Source organism: Periplaneta americana, chromosome 15, assembly GCF_040183065.1.
Source record: "Periplaneta americana isolate PAMFEO1 chromosome 15, P.americana_PAMFEO1_priV1, whole genome shotgun sequence".
NCBI lineage: Eukaryota > Metazoa > Arthropoda > Insecta > Blattodea > Blattidae > Periplaneta > Periplaneta americana.
This window is the reverse complement of record NC_091131.1, coordinates 81,902,937-81,927,607: the sequence shown is the minus strand read 5'-3', so window position 1 is coordinate 81,927,607 and position 24,671 is coordinate 81,902,937. Positions and strand designations below refer to the sequence as shown.

The 24,671-nt window shown below is 34.1% G+C and overlaps 1 protein-coding gene across 8 annotated transcripts in view; it reads left to right on the top strand.

Moving 5' to 3' along the window:
* The window catches only part of Rbp6 (RNA-binding protein 6), a 1,547,649-nt gene that overhangs the window by 1,461,408 nt on the left and 61,570 nt on the right, over positions 1-24,671 (top strand). For all 8 annotated transcript variants that reach the window (XM_069847737.1, XM_069847734.1, XM_069847740.1 and 5 more), the window contains one exon: positions 6,319-6,384. In XM_069847737.1, the coding sequence (XP_069703838.1) occupies positions 6,319-6,384 (66 nt within the window). The remainder of the gene's footprint in view (positions 1-6,318; positions 6,385-24,671) is intronic.

Genomic DNA, 24,671 nt, shown 5'->3' with positions numbered 1-24,671 from the left:
TCGCTTTAGACAAAGATGTTTGTTTCTAGCTTAGTAGTAGTAGTGATATAGATATGAAACTCTTGCACTAGTTGCTCAAAGTTACTTGTCTTATTCATTAGACAGGAAGTAGATACCCGTACTTAAAATAACTTGAAATGCATTCAATATTTCGGAACTTGGAATTCTTGTTTTAACTTTACTGATGTTAATATCTACACACGCAATAGGCTAAGTTGTCTGTTTACAGTAATTAATGGACCTCTTTAAGTAGCATTCCTCATATTATATCATAGGAATACATTAAGCTGTTCTTCCTCGACATAACTCTCTTGCTTGTTTCGTCGTTCAGTCAGTTTCATCCACCGTAAATAAATTTACGTTATATGTACCTTTGTTGGCCATATTAAATAGCTTATAGTGAAGCCACTCTGCGTATAGGCTATTATAGCCGGTGGGGAGGGGAATAGAACTCCCTTGTTTTTATAACTTTTGAATTTGTATTACCATAACACGTGACTGTAGTCTGTTATCACTATAGGGGAACAACTTACAAAACTCCGTTGGTCTGCGCATGCGTCAATCTTAAAGAGTGACACAATATACTATTCATCTCTTCCTTCCTAATTGTCAATCAATAACGAGAGAAGGCGATACTCACGTAGACTTCCAATGAAGTAGAATATTTTCGCATATTTATACTTAATAATAACTCAAAAAGTAGCAGTCAGATTCTAATAAGGAAAAAAGCACGTTGAAGAGTATTGTTTGCAGATTTCTAAGATGTTTGAGTCGCCGCAATATAACAAATGTAAGGCTTCTTAATTGAGGTTTGTTTTATACTATTGTAGTGTGGAAAAAATATGTATTTGAAATAGAAAATCAATCAACGATAATTTTTTTCTAGAAAAGATAAGTGGGTAGTTGCAGTGTATCAAATCGTCTAAATACATTATACTTTATGTTGAAAAAAACCATGTTAATAGAATGAGTCTATAAGATATTATCACGTGTGAAAGATTTATGTCTGACTGCTAGCGGTCCATCAAGTAGCGAGTACATAAACATTATTTGTCTTCAAAATCCAACAAAAATCCCATTTAACGTAAAGGAACGATTCTGTCGTCGCCTTTTCCCAGAATATGGAATAGACAAATGGAAGAAATGTGTTGATCACGTTAAAAATAACTAAGAACAATATTTTTGTAGTGCTAATGTATTAGACAGTCAAACTGACAGAATAATTTCGTTAGAAGTTTCAAATTAATGGAGGAAGACTCCGCCTCGAGCGCAGCGGTAAGGTTTAGTAACCTCCTACAGCGGAGTTTTGGCAGTTGTTAACCTATAAAAGAGAATTGTATACTCAATATTTAGGCAGAAAGTTAAGAACCAGGACAACTTTCAAAGTTATAAGTTATTATAAAAAGGAAAAAATTCGAAAATAATTAAAGCACCGTTTCTTAACAGTCCGACCCAATTAATTAAACTTTATACAGCATTTGAAATTTATTAAACTTCTGTTTTACAATACAATAAAATACAACCGAGAATCATGATATATTTTACTCCATTTTTTGTCCGTAAAGAATGCGTATATTATAGTTCCAGTTACTTTCCCCTGGACACTATGCAGCAACTTGGGTCGTTTTCGAGATGAAACAAGATGAGATGATGAGGTGTGAAACAGGCTCCGGGGGACGTTCTGGAGAACGTTCAAGAAATTGCCTTTCCCTCCGCCCTCACCATTTCTTACAGCCATCCCCTCTTTTCCACCACCACGTAAAAAAAAATATATATATATATTCCCCCAAGAATATCTTGTTTGTGTGTATATGTGTGTTTGTGTTGTGGGCATTCTACCGGAACTCTTGTCGGTATTATAAAAGTTAAAAAAAATAAAAAGAAATTATGCAGTCTAAAACTAAGCTCAAGTTTTTTTTCTAGAGCTTTCTACATTGCAGTCATGTCTAAACATTAACTTAAAAACTTCATACTCGAAGAATATTGTTTGCTCTACCAAGATAATCCTTTCTTACTTTTTGCAGAACTACATTTCTCTCTCGTAAGCCCGTAGTATAAATAACTTGCAAAGAAACATTCTAACGTCTTTTACTGTATCATGATTTAACTTTTTTCCTTTCTTTTTTCTTTTGTGAATTCTATTTCTAAATTTATACAATAATGAGTTCATTATTTAAAATTCGTCTTTACCTAGGAAGTAAATCTAAGATAATGGATCAGTTATAAAATGGGAATGCTAGGAGAAACAAGTCCATCAGTAAGAAATGTCGCACATGATTTTTATCCGTAATATATTATTTCGAAATCGATTTACGGTGTCTTTTATGAATAAGAGGTCAGGTAACTGGGCTAACTAGTATATGATATTAGCCTAACGACTATCTTCAATTACAAAGGTTAATAAAATTATTAGGAGTTAAAGAAATTATGAGACTCTCTGGAAAAAAAAAAAATATTCTTAGACATCGTATAATTTACCGGAGAACGAAGGCAACTATCTTGCATATTAAGTTGTCAGCTAACTATAGGCCTAGATAATAATATCTACGATTGGGCCATTCTCAGGGTGAACGTTTTGATCTAAGTTCTTACTGTATTTCCAACTCCAAAAACAAAATTTAAATTAGAACCTGTACACGAGACGAACCGTTTTATAGACTATTGATCAAATAAGAACCCTGCAAAATAAAAATATAAATCTTGCTATTTATTGTTCGATAATTTGTAAATACGTTATAGGTAGCCAATAATAATTTTGTTCTTTTTACCCATATCAGACCTCGACATTATCATAATTGAAATCACGACATAAATAACAGTTAGGCCAATTCCTATTATATGACTTCAAATCTTAGGGGCTACCAGTTTAGTCTAGGGATGACGAGATGTACCTCTTCTCCAAAGCTGTGTATGTATTCGAATTCCGCTTGGATGCAACTTCTGAGAATTTTCAGAACTGTATGGAAATTGTCTGGTAATCCCTTGGCGAATCCTCGAACTCATATTCTCGCTATCACCAATTCCTCGGGCGCTAAATAACTTTGCAGTTGATACAGTTAAGTAGCCGATTGGAATACATCACAGGTGCAATCTATGCAACAAATACAATTCTGAAATCATGTCCCTGGGTCATGCGCACAATTCCTTACGGAATCCTAAACAGAAATATCTGATGGGATCATGTCCGGTGAATTTAGAGGTCCTCGTGAATTTAAAGGTCAAGCAATTGCCCCACCATGACCGCACGAATCGATATCGAATGGTATGCATGCCATAGCCATCTCTGCTGGCAGTCACCTCAGACATTATCGCGGCTTGCTGTTTTAACATCACCAAGAAAAGCTTCTGTTCCAGAACACCAGTGAGTGGTTTATAAATGTATCCAGTTTTTTTTTTCAAACCTGCGATAACCTACCACAGAATTGTTAACTTCTAATCTGGAACTTTCCAAACAGCATAGACTATAGCCGACGAAACCGATGTTGCATTTCTGTGACACTTTGAAACTTGGAAAATTATACTTTTCACTCGTTTCTGTGAAGTAGTAGTGAATGTTAAGAACATTTATAAAATAATAACTAAAATAATTAGGCCTACCTAAGTCCTTTAAAATCGGAAAATATCATATAAATAATAAAATTTTAATTTCTTATTGTCCATCTTTGTTGTGGAATTTCTCTTTCATTTCATAAACTATGGTTGATTTTAACTGAGATTTTGTTGTAAGTGGAAGGCATTGCAAATTAATATGATTTTATATTGAGTGTAAGTGCATAATATAAAGCAATTTAAAAATTCCGGGATTGCAATACTAATAGGCCTGTAACAATGACGTCAAAACATACAGTAGCTTAGTTCTTTTTGTATTACAGCGCCAATCATAATCCTTACTGTTTCCTTGCATCGCTAGTGTTGCGTTCATAGCGAATGTTGATACCGATACGAATTACACTTAGCGGCGTGGTGGTCACGTGAGCTCTAATCACGAAATGGCGTCCGTTCAGTAAATGGCTGAGTATGTACTGCGGTATGCCATTCAATATACAGCGTGTTAATTAAGTATGGAATATTGCTAATAACTCTTTATATATTAATTTTATGAAAAAATACCAAAAACAAAAGTTGTTGGAGATCTCTAACTAAAACTTATGGTTGTGGTCTCACAAAAGTATTGATTCATGTACAGGGTGTGGCAAAAAAACACACTTTTTTGAATGGCATTCTATATTAAATTTTGCATATTCAAAATCTCCATTCAATTTTACATACAAATAGAAGTTTGGCTCAGCATAAATGATGAATACTCTCTTGTAAATGTTATGGTTCTTTCAAATGCTTTGATAATGTAACACAAAATAAATGTATATATTCATATGGAGTAGGCCATGAAACAAACAAAACGATAACATAACAGTTTCAGAGAATGTTTAAAATTATAACATATGTTCAAAATGAGAAACATTCGCGGCCAAACAATGCCCCAGTCTATCAGAAAACAGTCCATTGACTTTCTCATAATTTCAAGAGTGATTAGTTACATCTCATTAGACTACTAATCCTTAATTTCAGGTCTTCAATACTGTTCGGTCTATCACGATACACCCTGGACTCTAAGTAACCCCACAGGAAGAAATCCAATGGGTTGAAGTCAGGTGATCTAGCTAGATATCTCCAATAACTTTTGTTTTAAGTATTTTTTTCCTAAAAGGAATATATAAAGAGTTATTAGCATATTCCTTACGTAATTAACACACTGTATGTATGGAATAGAAGCACCTTCTAAAAACCATTCTCTGGAATTTACATATCTTAACGAAACAAAGAATGTTAAGAAGTATAAATAAAAAAAATAATATAAACATCCAAAAGCCTATCACAAACTATACCGAATGAATGATTTTCTTGAGTTCCATACTCATGGCTGTCTGATAAATCCCATATTTTTGTCGTAACTTCGAGTTGAATATTCTTCATTAGTTCTCTTCTCCATTTCCTTTCTGTCATTGCTCCATTATCGTTGCATTTTCAATAACAATTAATGTTAAATGGTTGTAAATGACTAATTATTTTATTCTCAGATATTTAGCTAAAATAGTAGCTCTGTTACAACTGAGAGAGCGTTTTGATTCGTCACTGGAATTGAATTTCCTGCAGTTAAACCTAAGTGAATATTTATTTTATTTTACTCAATTCTCTTATATCCTTTCCATCCTTGACGTTTCGTTGTACCCTTATCAACCATTTGGGTCCTTAATGTTTCTTTTGCATGAGTGAACCAACCTGATTCTTTTTACATATACGAACTTGATGATATATAGATGGCTATTGCAGCATGTTTAATTTTCATTAAAACATTTTCGACGTCTGCTTCGAGCAGATATAAATAAAAACTTATTTTTAATAAACATAATTTTAACAATTGTCTACTAATATTAATTTCACTCCTTTACTATTTACCATCATTTCTTTTCATTAACCTATTTAATTATGTGATCTCTGTCCTATTAATCCGCTTTTACACCCACATCGAAATGTGAACAATGGTTCTCACGGAATGATCTCTCACATTACAATATACATTTTTCTTTTATGTTTTTATTAGTATATAATGAATGTGAAGAATTGTAGCAGTTTCAAAAACAGGTCGTATCACGAAAACGCTCCGATATTTCACTCTTAGTAAAGAATTCCAGTTTACAAAAGACATTGACATTCAATATCCGCTTTATTTCCCATACGGAAGATGAATTAAAATTTATCATCTTCCAAGAATCTGTTATGTAATTATTAACAGAGAAAGTACTCCAACATACTATCGTGGACAACTAGTATTGCCAAATAATATTAGGACTAAGTTATAATTATTTTCTTTGTAATACATAAGCGAAAAAGCAATTAAATTCATTGCTGTATTCAGTAAAACAATTACTCTTTATAAATCATATTCAAAATTAACAGCAGATCATCCTAAAACATAACATTTTTAGTGTTAATTCAGGAGGTATTTCGTATTTAATATACCATACAAGGCCTTAAATAATCGAACTCTTTTGCGTCACATTTTCTATTAATTTTTATAACTTAACATAACTTACGACTTATTGCAACCGTGTCTGATTTTGGTAAGAGAAAACATGTATGAAATGTTAATACGTAGGTATGCAATTTGTAACCAAATCCCCTGAGAACCATTGTCGCAATACATCTGTTCCCTGGTGACGCTGCTTTGTGTTTAACAGACATGTGTGTTTACTTGATAACTAATTGTTTCCTTAGTGTTAATAAAATTTGTTCTGGCTTGTTTCTGTGTGCTTCCAGTGGACCTAACGAATGGACAGCTCACACCCAACAATAACACACCGCTCCTCACCCAGGCACTCTCAGGTAGGGCTGATCTCTTAGTCTTTCCTCATGTGTGTTGTCTGTCATATACTCGTATGTCAATGCAAAACGTAATACCGCGATTGACTGCAACGGCTATTGTAAAGTTTTGAATTCACAGTTCCCAGAAAATAACATTCCAGTTACGTGTTCTGCTTTGTATCAGAAATGGCACATTCTGCCGTTTATCTGATTTGATATCATACCTCAATACAATGTCATCGTCAAAGTCTTCTTCCTGTTTTATTATCATATGTATCCTTGTAATCCTTACCATTATCATCATAACTGTCCTTGTAATCCTTACCCTTATCATCTTAAGTATGCTTGTAATTATTAGACCACTATCATCATAATCATCCTTATAATCCCTACTATTATCGTCATCCTTGTAGTTTCCACCATTATTATAATCGTATTTGTAATCCATATCGTTATCAACTTCCTTGTAATTTCCATTCCACCATTATCATAATATCCTTGTAATCCCTACCATTATCATCATCCTTGTAGTTTCCACCATTATTATAATGGTCTTTGTAATCAACATCGTTATCAACATTCTTGTAATTTCCATTCCACCATTATCATAATCATCCTTGTAATTCCTACTATTATCATCCTTGTAATTTCCATCACTATTATAATCGTCTTTGTAATCAGCATCGTTATCAACTTCCTTGTAATTTCCGTTCCACCATTATCATAATCATCCTTGTAATCCCTACCATTATCATAATCCTTGTAGTTTCAACCATTATTTTAATCGTCTTTGTAATCCACATCGTTATCAACTTCCTTGTAATTTCCATTCCACCATTATCATAATCATCCTTGTAATCCCTACCATTGTCATCATACTTGTAGTTCCCTCCATTATTATAATCGTCTTTGTAATCAACATCGTTATCAACTTCCTTGTAATTTCCGTTCCACCATTATCATAATCATCCTTGTAATCCCTACCATTATCATAATCCTTGTAGTTTCCACCATTATTTTAATCGTCTTTGTAATCCACATCGTTATCAACTTCCTTGTAATTTCCATTCCACCATTATCATAATCATCCTTGTAATCCCTACCATTGCCATCATACTTGTAGTTCCCTCCATTATTATAATCGTCTTTGTAATCCACATCGTTATCAAACTTCCTTGTAATTTCCATTCCACCATTATCATACTCATCCTTGTAATCCCTACCATTGTCATCATACTTGTAGTTCCCACCATTATTATAATCGTCTTTGTAATCCACATCGTTATCAAACGTCCTTGTAATTTCCATTCCACCATTATCATATCATCCTTGTAATCCCTACCATTGTCATCATACTTGTAGTTCCGACCATTATTATAATCGTCTTTGTAATCCACATCGTTATCAAACTTCCTTGTAATTTCCATTCCACCATTATCATACTCATCCTTGTAATCCCTACCATTGTCATCATACTTGTAGTTCCCACCATTATTATAATCGTCTTTGTAATCCACATCGTTATCAAACTTCCTTGTAATTTCCATTCAACCATTATCATAATCATCCTTGTAATCCCTACCATTGTCATCATACTTGTAGTTCCCACCATTATTATAATCGTCTTTGTAATCCACATCGTTATCAAACTTCCTTGTAATTTCCATTCCACCATTATCATAATCATCCTGTAATCCCTACCATTGTCATCATACTTGTAGTTCCGACCATTATTATAATCGTCTTTGTAATCCACATCGTTATCAAACTTCCTTGTAATTTCCATTCCACCATTATCATAATCCTTGTAATCCCTACCATTGTCATTATACTTGTAGTTCCCACCATTATTATAATCGTCTTGTAATCCACATCGTTATTAAACTTCCTTGTAATTTCCATTCCACCATTATCATAATCCTTGTAGTTCCCACCATTATTATAATCGTCTTTGTGATCCACATCGTTATCAAACTTCCTTGTAATTTCCGTTCCACCATTATAATCATCCTTGTAATCCTCATCATTATCACAAAAATACCATTAGAAACATTACTATCATCATAATTAGCAGCAAAATCGTATATCTAACTAGGCCCTACTATCAGCAGCATAGTAAAAATCACTACCATCACCAGCAACAATATAATTTTTCATCATCAGCAGCAAAATCATTGTTGCAGCTATTGCTATCACCGACATCATCCTAAGATTCTTCACTATAATTGACTATAATCAAAATCCCTGCTACCGTCAGTAATACTATCCTCAGTGACAGCAAAATCATTATCACCACTACTATCAGCATCATCGTCATCATCATTATCAGCAGCAGCGGTAATATAGTCAGTCATCATCATGGCCATCATACATCTCTGTGTCCAGTAAATCTGCATTGCGTACCTTGTTAGATTGCTTTGTAGTAGCCTACGGATCTATTTTAGAAAGGTAGCATATAGGGTAAAGGTAGGTAATATTGTGATAGCTCTCTTTAAGAATTTATTACAATTTTACTGAGCGAGAGGAAGATCAGTTTTTTGCGTCAACGTATTAAGGGAATGTTCATGGGCAAGTTGCTGCACAAAACCGATCCTTCTCTCGCTCAGTAAAATTGCAATAAATTCTCAAAAAGAACTATCACAATATTACTCGTATCACAGTATTACCAGCCTTTACCCTATATGCTTATTTACTCTGTGTCTTACAGTATCTCATATTAGTAGTCAATTGTAGCCTGGAATTTAACAATTCCTGTGCTAAATTAACGCTTGAAGACATTTGCTCCCTCATCATTAATTACCGTTTATTAACAAACTAATGCATCCCTGTGAGTAACTCGCACATGGAATACCCTATCTACGAGGCTTCACGAATTTAAGGTGTGTGAAGAGCTTGGTGTAGCCTACTTGGTAAACCACAGATAGTAATTTTACTTTGGACCACATTATTTTGTTTCGACTACTTTGAACCATTCTGTTCCTTGTCTTTGATGGTAATGCATATCATTCCTTTGTATTAAATCATTGTATGCTTGAACCTTTTTGATGCAAATATCATAGTATCTTTATCTGGCTTTTTGGACATATGTTCGGAAAGCAAAGGACTAGAACGGGCTTGCAGAACTGGGCGACAATTGTGGCGTTATGTCACTCATCGGAATACGTCACTCACCCCTTCCTTCCACCCCCCGCGTCATTGACTTGGTAAGGGAGAGGATTTGAATTCAGTCTTATGTGATTGCATACGGGCAACAGACACGTCATCCAGTGCCGGTGGATTGTGGACGGGGAACCAACGCTTTCCCCATGCTTTCTACCCCCCTCTCGCCAGTTCTGTATCCCCGGACTATGTCTTTCTTCTTCCGGATGAATCCGAGTGAAATTTGTGGTAAACAAAGACGATGTTTTAGGCATATTTCTCAAGATACTCCCGTTTTTCCACTAATTGTCTCAACAATCATAACTATTGCTTTGGTTGTACATACAGCAGATCCACTTCCCATGATATGGTAAACGATAGAGTTGAAATACTAGCCATTACGAAAATATAATGTGGACTGAGTTGAAAAGTTTGGATAATCAGAAATATCACGGTATTACGTTTTACATTATAGTGTGTGTAATAGTAAGTGTTCTGCTTAGCTTATTGTCACCCGTTCGTTCCCCTTGACCTCTGCATCTATAAGCTCGCCACCTACAATGGCTAGAAAAGGTAAACAGTCCCAATGAAGCCGCCTGCCATTTTCTATGCTTTCACACGTCACAGTACACAGCGAGTTGAAATGTTCAGTGTGAATTATAAATGAAGTCATTATGTTTTCTTACCCTTGAGCAACTATGTTCAGTTAGTTAAAATTTTGTAATGTAACAATCTGTCGCTTTTAAAATCAGATTTCCAACGATAACATGCTACAGAATTTGTATGAAATGGAAAATAATTTTATTTACAAAAATTATAATTACATGCAGAGTGGTTCTTAATTCGCAAGATAGAAAATTCCTTGTTCAAAACTAAATCGAAAATACTCTTCTCGACATGCTTTGTTTTCCGATAAATTTGTATTTAATTTTGAACGATACAGCAATGCTGTGTAATGAATTCTTTATAAAATATAATTTGACGCTCATAGCACTAAAACAGAACGTAGTTAAGCTTGATTTGGGGGAATCGTATGCGTTTGGAGAATTTCTAAACGAGGAAAATCTTTTTAATATTACTCACCTTGTTCGCGTATTACCTTTAATTAATTTTAAAATACGCTTTTCTACTATGCTGTAGTTTTTAGTTGATAACTATTGTATGTATGTGTTATCTAATCTCAAATACGAAAATTTGCTCTTCCCTTTAGTTCAAACATTAAATTAGCTTGTAAATGTTCGCTTGAAAGAAAGAGGAAAATTTCCGAAGTCCCGTTTGAGATTAAATACCAAATAGGCACAATAATAAAGTAACTCGAGAAGTAGTATAAATTTCAGTAAGGAATAATACGTGAACACAGTAATTAATAAACGTATTAATAAAAGTCATTTCCTTGTTTCGAAACCCCGAACTTAAGCTTTCAAGTCTTCAAGTGCACATGATTCCCTCCCTAGACCAACCTTATTCATTGGATAGTGTTATAAAGCTCAAGTCACATATAGGTCTACTACAGATTTCATTACACAACGTTGCTATATCATTTAAAATCAAATGTCTCTAAGTTTTTAAAAGGTAAGCCTCGGTTTTGGATAAGGAACAACTTTATATTATTCCGTTCCGTGAATTGTAAACCAACGTGTAGAACACAGGAAAGAGAAATGTATTTGATATTTTCGTATTTCGTTTCTGCAGAAAATAAATTGTAGTCCTTGTCATTTTTTTAACTGTTGTTTCGAAACAGCCTATTCATTACATTGAAATCGGCACATTTTAACAATATCTGGCATATTGCTATGAAAATTTATCGATGTTGCTTCAATCAGCCGCAGGAGAATGGTACTTATGCTACAATTTATAATATTCTTTAAAACATAATAATATTACAATATTACTTCTATAAATATTTAAAATTAGAGTCTTACGTCTTTCAAAAGTGATATCAATACATCAAGCATTAGGGGAGACTCGGCTAATTCCGCAATATTAAGAAGAAAATCTATCATATTTTTATCAAAATGTTCATTCAAAAATATTATCAAGGCATGTAGACATGGACGAAACCTTTCATTACCAAATGAGATAAAGATACCTATTAAAATGCAAATATATTTAGTTGTGCATATATTACAGTTGAAAAAGAACTCGGGTAATTCCGCAACAGTGTTGATAAATTCGCAATAGGACTTGGCTAATTCCGCAGTAGTAAATAATTATGAAATACATTATGAAAGTAACATAAAAGGAACAATTTATATGTAAGAATGCTAACTTTCTTCACAGCTGTGTAGCAAAACACGAAAAACAGCCAACTTTCGATGTTTCACTGTATTGCCGACAGAGGTATCGACCAATATCCTTGATTTTTTTCTATAGCACTGCAGAGGATATGCTCCTGTTGACAGTCTCTCAAAACTTATGTTCACGCTATTGTAAAGCCGCAATAAAATCATATATGAACTACTGCGGAATTACCCGTACTGCGGAATTAGCCGAATTTCCCCTATTTCTTTTATTTTGTTCCATATACAATAATCTCTGTGAGAACATAAATAACTACATGATTTTAATATAGCGTCGTGAAATAAGAATATCAATTCATTGAAAAGTGGCTACAAGTCTCGTAGGACATTGATAGGTTCGATGAAGCCATGGCTGCTAGATAAGTTAAACTTGATATTCCCAATGCAAATGCTCCACGCTGTGAGATGACGCCTTGTTTTCATACATATCAATAATGAGTGGAGATCCCCACTCACACCACTTCCTGCAGTCTCTGTTGCCATATAGTTCCTTATAATGTCTCCGTAACTGTGAAGGTAATTTCGAAACAATGCACAGAGCGTGGCTACTGCTACTATTCTGCGTTCCATAATGTTTGACAGGCGACGTAAACATTGCCGGCAGAGGAAGGGAGAAAGGTAATTGCTATACAACCAATAGCAGAAATCATATTCCAGGTTTATCTCGAAGTTGGGCGGCCAGAAGAGTTCTACCTCCTCCCAACTTCAAGATAAGCCTGGAATGTGTCTCCTGCTATTGAGTGAATAGTAATTATCTCTCCCTTCCTCTGCCGGCAATGTTTACGTCGCCTGTCAGACATTATGGAACGCAGTGCACTCGTACTACGTAGGCAACAATGTGGCAAAACTGCGCTTTTTCGGGCACTGCAGCACTTGCGCTGACCTACCAGTTCGTCTTACCTTCCATTGTTCCATTTCAGCTATGATCATATATAACAGAATGATCAGCTTAATGGACTTTCAAGACAACCACTTTTATCAATCAATGAGCTCTATATTAAACTGGAAGCACCACTGTAATGCTATTTCCTGTCTGAAAACGTGACTGTTGGTGAGGGTATTACTCTCTCTTCCTAACTAATGTGTTTAAATGGGTCTTTCTTGAGGTTGATGTTGCACATGCGCAGTAAGCAATAAAAATACCGTTAGTGTAAGATAACATTCATTGAAAGAGAAACAAGGACAGCACTGTGTTAGAAAGAGATAGCAATACGCTCAGGCGCTTAGCATTCGCGTCACGCTTTTAAAGCACTGAGTTGTGCCTCCAGTTTAGTATAGAGCTCACTGTTATCAATTTCACTATGCTGCCATCTATCGACTGCAAAAGAAGTCGCATTATAATCCTGATGGAATTATATGCAGTAACTGTACTTCCATCTAGCAGTCGTTGCCAAAAAAATGCCTTTTCGACGGTGGAGGTTCTGGTAGTTGTTCTTATTTTATGTTGTCATTTCATAACACACTAACTCAACGCCACCATGTTTAACTTGCCGACAAATAAGAGAATAAGGATAGCGCATGCGCAACAAGTAAATTTAATCACTTTTTCATGTGCTATTAAGGAAAGTAGCACCCAGGCTCTAAAAAAACCAATGAAACAACGGAGTTGTAAATGAACTTCTATCAGTTTCGTAATCGTTAAAATGTGTTAGACCTATATCTAATGCAAACTAAATTATTATTTTTAACAAATCCGGAATTTTGCTACAGCACTTCAGCCAAGTAGGGAGTGTCGTAAATTTTCGTGCCATAAATTTATATCATATATCTAAACTCACCGACACGATGTGTCATTTACATTTCACTTATTTCCTGTGTTTTTCACTTCATTACTTTTAATTATGAGAAGACATTTGTTTGTAAATGTGCTGTTTAATTAATTCAGTGTTAGAAAAAAATGTTCTGTGTTATTGAAAGCACACTTTCAATCATAAAACTGTGTATGTAAAATCATTGACATTTAAAACTTCATATTTCGACCTGTGTTGTCACTCACAGGAATGCTAAAGGCAGAAACTGCATAGGGAGAGGTCGATGGGGTACTGGACGTGCTCCTCATGGTAGTAATTGTGATCTTAGTGGTGAGGCTGCCGGTGTTGGATTGTCAAATTGTTGTTGTTTTAAGTTTAGCCTGGGTTTCTATCAGAAGCTTAGAGAATGCCCTTATATAATGTGTCATATTTACGAAGGTGGTCTAAAAAGTAAGGAAAACATTTTTTTATCCTCTATTGCCAGAACGAATGGCTCAGCCTGGTGAAACTAATACGTCAGATCTATGGCGATGGCATATATGAAGGGTTCAGAATCATAGTGGGCCAAGCGCCATTTACTAAAACCGTAGAAAACAAGGGTTAAAATAAAGTTATTACCATAATTCAATGGAAACATATAGCAAGTAATAGACTATAAAGTATACACATTCAAACTAAATGATATGTCAATCTTCGTTAAACTATGGTATTCATTTAACCTTAACCCTGCTTTCTCCGTTTTTAATAAATGGCGCTTGGCCCACCATGGCTCTGAACCCTTCATATATTGTGCCACAGATGGCAGAAGAAGATCGTACTGTTAATTATAGGTAGTGATGAACGTCCAAATCTGTCTCATCACTCGTATGTTTCCTTTTCTGTCTCAATGTTCTCTCTATATTGCTGCAATATATATATTATATATATATATATATATATAATATATTTTTTCTGTATTATTCACTCTTTAACTCAAACGTTCGCTACGTTACAATCTGAGAGATCCGGCCATGATTTTAACGCCATTCCTAATTTCCTGAAGTGCATTTATATTACTCTTTGTTGGACGATGCAAATAACTTTCCTACAGATTTGTTTAAGTTATATAATACGCTAGTTTCACCGGGCTACATTGATTCTTTTTGGGAATAAGGAAAATTTAAATTACTTATTTCATCACCCTCGTATTTCACTTCCTTCCATCTGTAATGCGGCATCATTTTTCTGTGCTTACTTTTTTGTAAAAATTACTTCTGAAAATATTTTTTTATTAATTAAAGAGTGCTTGCCCACTTATGTAGCACGTAAATCACAAGCAATGTTCCAAGTTTTACTATAATTTCTGTCTCATTCTCAACTATTCCATACACTTTTGTTTCATCTTAAGTTAGTTATTCTACCACAGTTCTGTAATCCTCCTTTATTTAGCTATATACAAATCACCTCATCCTTACATATTCCATCTTCTTCCTATCTTCGAAATATTAAACGGACTCTATACTACAGACTTAACAGAACAACGAAATGCAATGCAGAATAGTGTTCAAAATCATAAATTTGCGAATTATTTGAACTAGAAACTTTCTGCTCGCCAGTAAAATTACTTAGTAATAATTGAATAGTGTTTCGGTAAATTGTACCTGTTATTCTAACTAGAAACCATGAAAGGTGATTTCAAACTCATATATATATATATATATATATATATATATATATATATATATATATATATAGCATATACGTTAAATTTTAAGATATTTGAGCAAAGCTACTCCCAACCAATTTACACTTTTCAACAGCTAACAATGTTTCCTTTTCGACACATTGTTCATACTTTTACTGATTAATCTACACAGCCATATAATTTATGCAAACGCAGGGAACCAGTACCTTATCTACGATTTCATTTCCCGCATTTCATCTTTAAATGCAACTTGTCGAATTACAGCTATTGTCTTTTAGTTTGTCGGGAAAAATATAAAGAGATGAAAAGTATGTGATAAAAATGTGAAAATATTATTGAACATATAATTAAAACTTTACTGTCATTGGACACTCACACATTCCTAGAAATTTAAAGATATCTATACACTTTTGCCATGGAAATATTCACGTACACAAATATAGTTAGGGAAAAAAGTGAAAATATTTTGACAGTAAATACAGATACATTCAGTACCGATTGAAACTTCCTCTCACACTTTTTTATTGTCCTAGTGGTTTGTCCAATGTATAGAACTACTATGTTTTTCGAACGAATACAACATCAAAACGCCTGTAAAATTAGTCTACCCACAAAAAAGGGGGTACGGCCTTTGTGTTTCAGTCTGTCTATCGCCATGTTCAAGGACGGGAAATTGTAAATTCGTCCCTGAAAATAATTACCTATAATATGACATGTAGACTCGTCCGCATTCCTATTAAATATCGGTATCATGGAAGAGTAAACTCGTATGTCAGCATCGTGGAAATGTAAACTCGTCCGAATGCTAAAGAGAACATTCTCCTTCCCATTTTATCCAGGCTTAGGACTGCCAAGTGGCATGGTTAAAAATGTTTCTCATAAAAAGAAGTAATTTTAATAAAATCTACCACGGACAAATATTAAAAAAAAAACCTCGGGCACAGAGGTCAGGTGTTTTAACCATCTTCATCACCCAGGCCGACTGGACAAACTTATCTTGGATTAAAATGATAAGAAGTAATTTTAATAAAATCTACCATGGACACATTCCCTGATTTATAATTTCCTAGGACGTTACATATACGCAAATCGTAAATGTCTGGATGAGCAGTATTAAAATTCTTGCATGAAAATATTCACATGCGTTAGAAAATTAAATAAGAACTATTGTTTCATTTTCATCTAATTGACTGTAAATTCTGAAATGGCTCGTATATTGCCAGTGTTAATAAATAAACGCTTGACAGACGAGTTTACATGTTACCAATGTAAAATAAATGCTAGGCGGACGAGTTTACATGTTTGATTAAAATGTCACACCTTCGAAATGCGATATGTTTGTCAGTTTCGGACGAATTTACATTTCCCCTCAGGGACGACTACCCTTTTAGTAACAGTCATAACTATCCCTTCATTACCACCCTTTTGAAGATAATCTACTCACGCAAACAATACTTGTTATAGTTGCTTGCTTATTGCCGTACTCCAATGATAGATCATCAACCCCTGATAAGTTTATGCTGTTCGCAAAATGCATACGGTAATAAGGCCTATTTTAAGCTAAAACATATGAATTTTCAAATACATGAAAACATACATACATACATACATACATACAGTCGACCTGGTATAGCGCTGGCCTTCTATGCCCAAGGTTGCGGGTTCGATCCCGGGCCAGGTCGATGGCATTTAAGTGTGCTTAAATGCGACAGGCTTATGTCAGTAGATTTACTGGCATGTAAAAAAACTCCTGCGGGACAAAATTCCGGCATATCCGGCGACGCTGATATAACCTCTGCAGTTGCGACCGTCGTTAAATAAAACATAACATTTTAACATTACATGAATTTTATACATACATGCATGCATACGCACATACATACGCACATACATACATACGTACATACTTACATACGTTCATACATACATACGTTCATACGTACATACATACATGCATACATACATATATACGTTCATACATACATACGTTCATACATACATACATACATACATACATACATACATATATTCATACATACATACATACATATATACATACATACGGTCATACATACATGCATACATACATATATACATTCATACATACATACGTACGTACATACATACATACATAGGCTACATACATACATACATACATACATACATACATACATACATACATACGTTCATACGTATATGTAGAATAGTGCCGTCGGGTTTCCAATCACACGAAATTCTTTCCGTAGCCCCAAGCAGCAAGTAGTTACTTCTTTGACTTCTATAAACTAATGGTGACGCCGTTTATTCGAAATTTATGAGGTGTGAAAGATTGAGGTAGAATTTGATAAAGTGAGTGGAGTTCTGTCCTTACCTGCTTGTTCAAGTATACAGCTTCTGCCTTTAGCTGCGACTTTTTATCTTTTTGGTCCCACAAAGAAGCGTTTGAAGAATGTCGAAGACGTTAAGCCAACCTAGAAAGTCTTCAGATAGTTTCTTCTTCCTGTGTTCTGTTCTGTGCTCTTAGTTTCTTTTTAACTTACAACTTAATACAACACGTATAAAAAATGACGACAGTGGCGCCGCCATCTCAGGGGTCAAACATTACTTCCAACTATATAGCCTACTTCTTTCCTTCTTTTTCGTATCCAGTTCGTCCTTTCCTTTCTGTCTCCTTGTTCTTGCCTTCCAATATCGTCTTGTTCACTTATTAAATTTGTCAGTCTGTGCAAGATCGTAAACTTACCCTCTTTCCTATAACATTGTCTCTAATACTATCTTTCTGCTATTGATTAGTAAACTAAACCACGAAGAGCTTATTTCTTTGACAGATTTTGTTTGATTTCTAGAGAAGCGTTTCCTCAAGGCAGGTTTTCTTTTAATAGTTCTGTGTAAGGTCAGTTGTATTTTCAGCAAAGGCGGAACATGGTTTAATTCGAATACATCCCTACGATAGAAATGTACAGAATGAACAGAACTTCGCTATACCACTAAATGACAGTTTTTTTCTATCGGCAGGCTTAGGTAACACAAGAAATGTACTGCTTCACGTATTGTCTGTGCTCCAGGTGACTCAAATAATACTTTGCCGACTCTGTGAGATATTCAAGTAAAATAGTTCTGGTTCGATATTGAAACATTTATAGGAAGTGAATGCGGGAAAGAATTCTGGGGTCGTTTCTAAAATTTCTATCATTACCCCATTTTATCATTTCATCACTTGAAGAGCCTCTGCAGTAATAAAGGGAATCAAATTAAAGAAATATAGTTATTTCTTTGTGTTACTTGTTTTTTTTTTTTTGTATCACCATTGCTCACGATGTAAATGGAAAGAAACGAGAAGTAAGTAATTTCCATTTCCGTGTAGGTTGTCGTCTCATTCCCTCTAAAGAGCCGATTTAGTTGAGAATGGGCGTTAATGAAGTCTTACTGTTGCTGTTATTTAGATTTTCTTCACCTCTTTCATCTCACCATCGTCCCATTGTCGTCATCGCACGAGTACAGTGTCTAACTATTCTTTTTATTGAGATTTCCAGATCGTTGAAAGTAATTAAAATTATTTAGTTTATTTAGTTAATTACACACTATTAAGCAACAATTTGTGTCTAGATTACTAATAATCGGTTATTTTTTAATTATCTTTTTAAATGTTAATAAATGTTTTAGTAACACATTGTAACGTAACTCGTTTCTTAAAATAACTGCTTTTTCTTGTTTCCCGAATTTAGTTACAATTTTCTTAATATAAACATATATTAACTGTTACGAAATATTTCAGCCTAATAAATCAATTCAGTAGAAAAAATAGAATTGTAAAAATATAAAGGATATTTAAAATTTAAAAATTAAAATTATTTTCTTGTAAGTACGTTCTACATTTTGACTAGAATCACATCATTGTATGGATTCACGTACATGTATTTTATTATTTGCTGCTGAATGTTTCACATCTTTTCATTCGACAGAATAAGTGATAATTAAATACATTGTTTGTTTAAATATTGCAGTTTACTGCATTTGTCTTGTTATACCTGGTTTTCACTGCAGTTTATTGTAACATAATTACGGCTACAGCAAAGTCTCTTGTATTCTGTATTTCAAGTTTGATAGTAATCCTATTGTACAATTAATGTTTTACTTTCATATCACTAAAATCATTCGGCAGTATAATTAAAAAAATTAATATTTTAGATTTCTTGCTTTAAAAATTCAACATTTTCTGTAGATTAAAAATATTGGTCTACAGGTTTTTACTGTTACGAAATACTGAGATTTTTTTTCCATAACAGAATAGAGGCGCTTACATTTGTGATACAAAACAATAATAATAATAATAATAATAATAATAATAATAATAATAATAATAATAATAATAATAATAATAATAATAATACACTTTCATTCATTCTTAGTGTTCTGTCCAAGGTCAGATCTTTCACTGCAAACCCACAATTCTCCAAACTCTCTTATTTTCCACCTTCTCTTAGTCTCCGCATATGATCCATGTATCTTAATGTTGTCTATCATCTTATAACTACATCTGCCCCGAACTTTTCTTTCGTTCAGCATTCCTTCCAGCGCATCCTTCAGTAGGCAGTTTCTTCTTAGCCAGTGGTCTAGTAAATTTCTTTTCCTCTTCCTGATCAGTTTCAGCATCATTCTTCCTTCACCTACTCTTTCTAGCACAACTTCATTTCTTATTCTCTCTGTCCATTTCACACGCTCCATTCTTCTCCATATCCACATTTCAAAAGTTTCTAGTCATTTCTCTTCACTTCGTCGTAATATGTATGCTTCTGCGCCATACAATGCCACACTCCACACAAAGCATTTCACAAGTATTTTCCTGAGTCTTATAATAATAATAATAATAATAATAATAATAATAATGATAATAATAGGCTAATAATAATAATAATTGAGCACGGTGGTGTAACTGATATCATTCCCACCTTGCATTCGAAAGGTCCTAACTTAGCCTTTTCGTGGTTTCCCAATTCCCTCCATGCGAATGCTGGAATAGTACGAAGTTCAAGGGCTACGACCCGACTCCTTCCCAGTCCTTATTACTCCTTTATCATCACTTCTGATTTACCATTCTATCATCTTCCCGCTATATACTTACCACCTGTCCGACGGGATAACGGACTCGGCAGAGATGTGCCGAGAGGTATGACGCGACGCTAAAACACTGTCTGCGGAAACGCCGGCAAATAATAATAATAATAATAATAATAATAATAATAATAATAATAATAATAATAGGCAGATTCTTTTCCGATTACGATGGTCGTTGCAATCTTCCACACTTTTCATGATTCTGTCATACACCTCTGTTCATTTCTCAACGTTGTAGGAATTCAACATATTTTACTGCAATAATAATAATAATAATAATAATAATAATAACAACAATAACAATAATAATAACAATAATAATAATAATAATAATAATAATAATAATAATAATAATAATAATAATAATAATAATAATAATAGGCAGATTCTTTTCCGATTACGATGGTCCTTGCCATCTTCCACACTTTTCATGATTCTGTCATACACCTCTGTTCATTTCTCAACGTTGTAGGAATTCAACATATTTTACTGCCATAATAATAATAATAATAATAATAATAATAATAGTAATAATAATAATAATAATAATAATAATAATAGGCAGATTCTTTTCCGATTACGATGGTCGTTGCAATCTTCCACACTTTTCATGATTCTGTCATACACCTCTGTTCATTTCTCAACGTTGTAGGAATTAAACATATTTTACTGCCATAATAATAATAATAGGCAGATTCTTTTCCGATTACGATAGTCGTTGCCATCTTCCACACTTTTCATGATTCTGTAATACACCTCTGTTCATTTCTCAACGTTGTAGGAATTCAACATATTTTACTGGAATAATAATAATAATAATAATAATAATAATAATAATAATAATAACAATAATAATAACAATAATAATATTTCTGTGAAAGTACAATAGTACAAAATATTTATCTGTGGTTTTTAAACTCCACCAATCCCTCGCAATGCTACTTCAATTTCCTTCGCAGGAAAATTGATCTGAACCCTGACTGGCGTCATCAGTAATATCTTGAGTCTTGGCGTAACAAGTATTAAGGTCGGATCCTCAACCTGCCATGATTATGGTGATAAAATATATAACTATTAATATAATATTTTGTTTTGAAGTTCGAAGTTTAAGTTACACCAGCTTATCTAAAGGATTAAAAAGCAACAAAACTGGTTTTGAAAAGTGAAGTTACAACATTCCACTCGATTTACGTTGAAGGAGTTAATTTCATGTGAATATATAGTATGCTATTGAAGCTGTTATATGTAAACAGTGGGTGTACACAAAGCATTGCTGTCATCGGGGGGCGAATGTTCTGTGTGTTGGTTGGTATCTCTGTGATAAATGGCTTTGATAATGCTCTTGCAACCCACCCACACATGTCTCCCTCTCTCCCTTCCAAAACAACTAACACGTCTCACCCCTTCCCCTATTTTTATCATTAATGTATATGTTTTCTATGTGCTTTATGAAGTTTTTTATGGCCTTGGCTGTATATGATAACGTTTGTGCATTTTGCACGAATTCTCAGCATGCGAACAATGTTTTTTATTATTTTATTTTTTTTTTTAGTTTTTTTTTTTGGTAAAATGATTAACAGCATTTGAGATCAAGCCTCCCCAACTACCCTCTCGATGTCCACTGTTTCTAACCGCATTCATGAAACGGATAGGGGTGAAAATTTGAGATCACTTCCATAGAGCAGTTTTTGTGTACGTTGATTTTAACATTTTGTAACAGGTACAAAATATGTATTGTGGCTTAGCATCATTCAACAGAGGTATATCTTGCAGTTTCAAGAACGGTTAGTTCCCTTCCTGTATTCAGATCTTCTTCGATTTGATATCCCATGTTACTTTGTCTAAATAATGTTGAACTGTACATTATACGCATTAATATTTTATTTAGCCTATGTTTATAATATAAACACATAATAAGATACAACTATAACATATCTAAGACCTCCCGTAATATTATATTGTACACAACGTTTAGAATACAACATTGACTCTCCATGGAAGCCACGGCCGAAGGTTGTAATCCCATTTAGGGCACCGAAGTGTGTTAATTTTAAAATGGTAATGATCTTGTCTTTGGTACGTGTGTATAATTGCAGGCCGAATATAAGTCAATTATTGTACATAAACCACTTCCAGGGTGTGAAGAATACCTCGAATATTAATTATAAACTGGATTAAATAATAATTATTTTGTCCTAAATTCAATGATCCGCATCGATGGTTTACATATCTCTAATAGAACTCTAAATATTAGTCCACCGCCGTAGAGTAACGGTTAGCATTCCTGACCGTGAAACGAGCGGGTCCAGGTTACCTGGTTGAGGTTTTTCCGGGGTTTGCCCTCAACCCATTAAGAGCAAATTCTGGGTGACTTTCGACCCTGGACCCTGGACTCATTTTACTGGCATTATCACCTTCATCTAATTCAGACGCTGTACAACCATAGCAGTTGAAAAAGCGTCGTAAAATGACAAATTAAAAAAACTCTGAACTAGTACTTGCGATCATAAACGAGGCGTACATATGGTACGACTGATGTTACGCGAAAACAATGTGATGCCATATCTCTAACGCAGACAGCGCAGATCATAACGTTGATAAAAAATATACATAACCTCTGACATGCAGGAATCGAACTAGGGACCGCAACTTGCACAAAGAATGAAGGCGTAAGTTTTTTTTTTCGCGAAAAAGCACTAAGTTGTGAAAAGTTACATATTTAAAGAATAGTATGTTCTGGTTGTAAATTTTGAAAAGCTCAACACATACATATACTGTAGAGTCATTCATAATGTTATGCTGGCACAGTATATTTTTTGCAATAGTTTTGAGGGAAAGGTTTTTTTTTGTGATCATGGGTTTTATTTGTGAATAATTATAATACCTTAAAGATTCGAATCTTAAGAAAAGGAGTAATAATTGTGTAAGCTAAGAAATGAGACGTATATATGAAAAGCAGAAAATCCTATAAATCACCACAGGTGCATGCTTATAATACAAAATAATTTATTCCCTTCAGAAAAAAAAAATATTTCAATGTATTTTATCAGCCAGAGCTTGTTCTTTATACATAGAATGATATTCACAATAAAGTTTAAAATAATTTAATTCAGTTCCATTTTTTCTACGTGCACCCCAAGAATCACGATTTTGAATTATTTTCACTGCTTCTCTTCCCCCTTAGGCATATGTGGCAGCTATTAGGTACGTCCATTTTCGACATTCCTCTTCAAAATTATCTAAAGTTCTTACAATGGAACGGCGAAACTCGAAGTGAGACAAGTGGCCAATAAGCTTGGAGCTCACATACTCAGTTTTTCTCAGACTCAAACAAACTCCTTGAAAGGAAATGTTTTCGCGTAAATTTTAACTTTATACGTAGAACGATATTCACAATAGAGTTTAAAATAATTTAATTCAGTTTCATATTTTCTACGTGCACCCCAAGAATCACGATTTTTAATTATTTTCACTGCTTCTCTTCCCCCTTAGGCATATGTGGCAGCTATTAGGTACGTCCATTTTCGGCTTTGCTCTTCAAAATTATCTAAAGTTCTTTCAGTGGAACGGCGAAACTCGAAGTGAGACAAGTGGCCAATAAGCTTGGACCTCACATATTCAGTTTTTCTCAGACTCAAACAAACTCCTTAAAAGGAAATGTTTTCGCGTAAATTTTAACTTTATACGTAGAACGATATTCACGATAGAGTTTAAAATAATTTAATTCAGCTTTATATTTTCTACGTGCACCCCAAGAATCACGATTTTTAATTATTTTCACTGCTTCTCTTCCACCTTAGGCATATGTGGCAGCTATTAGGTAGTCCATTTTCGGCTTTCCTCTTCAAAATTATCTAAAGTTCTTTCAGTGGAACGGCGAAACTCGAAGTGAGACAAGTGGTCAATAGGCTTGGAGCTCACATATTTAGTTTTTCACAGACTCAAACTCCTTGAAAGGAAATGTTTTCGCGTAACTTTTAAATGTTTCCCCTCCCATTTCCCCCCTTTATTTGTATGTTCGTTCCTTCGTTAATTAATTAATTCATTCATTCATTACTTTTGAAGATATGTGGGCCAATCAGTTAATGCGTTCAGCAACAGCTTTTATAGGTTATGTTCTCCCATGAGGCCAAATATCATTCTGAGGAGCAACTGTAATTACAAATCTTTTATCAGCAATTCCATACTTAGGTATTGATTTAGTACAATGAGTATGAGGTGGTTTTGCAGTAGATAATGCAACACTTAATCGATTCTTCACATTCCATTTCCTACTCCCATTCATTGCTTTGCAAGTCATGTTTATGATTTAAAACCTGC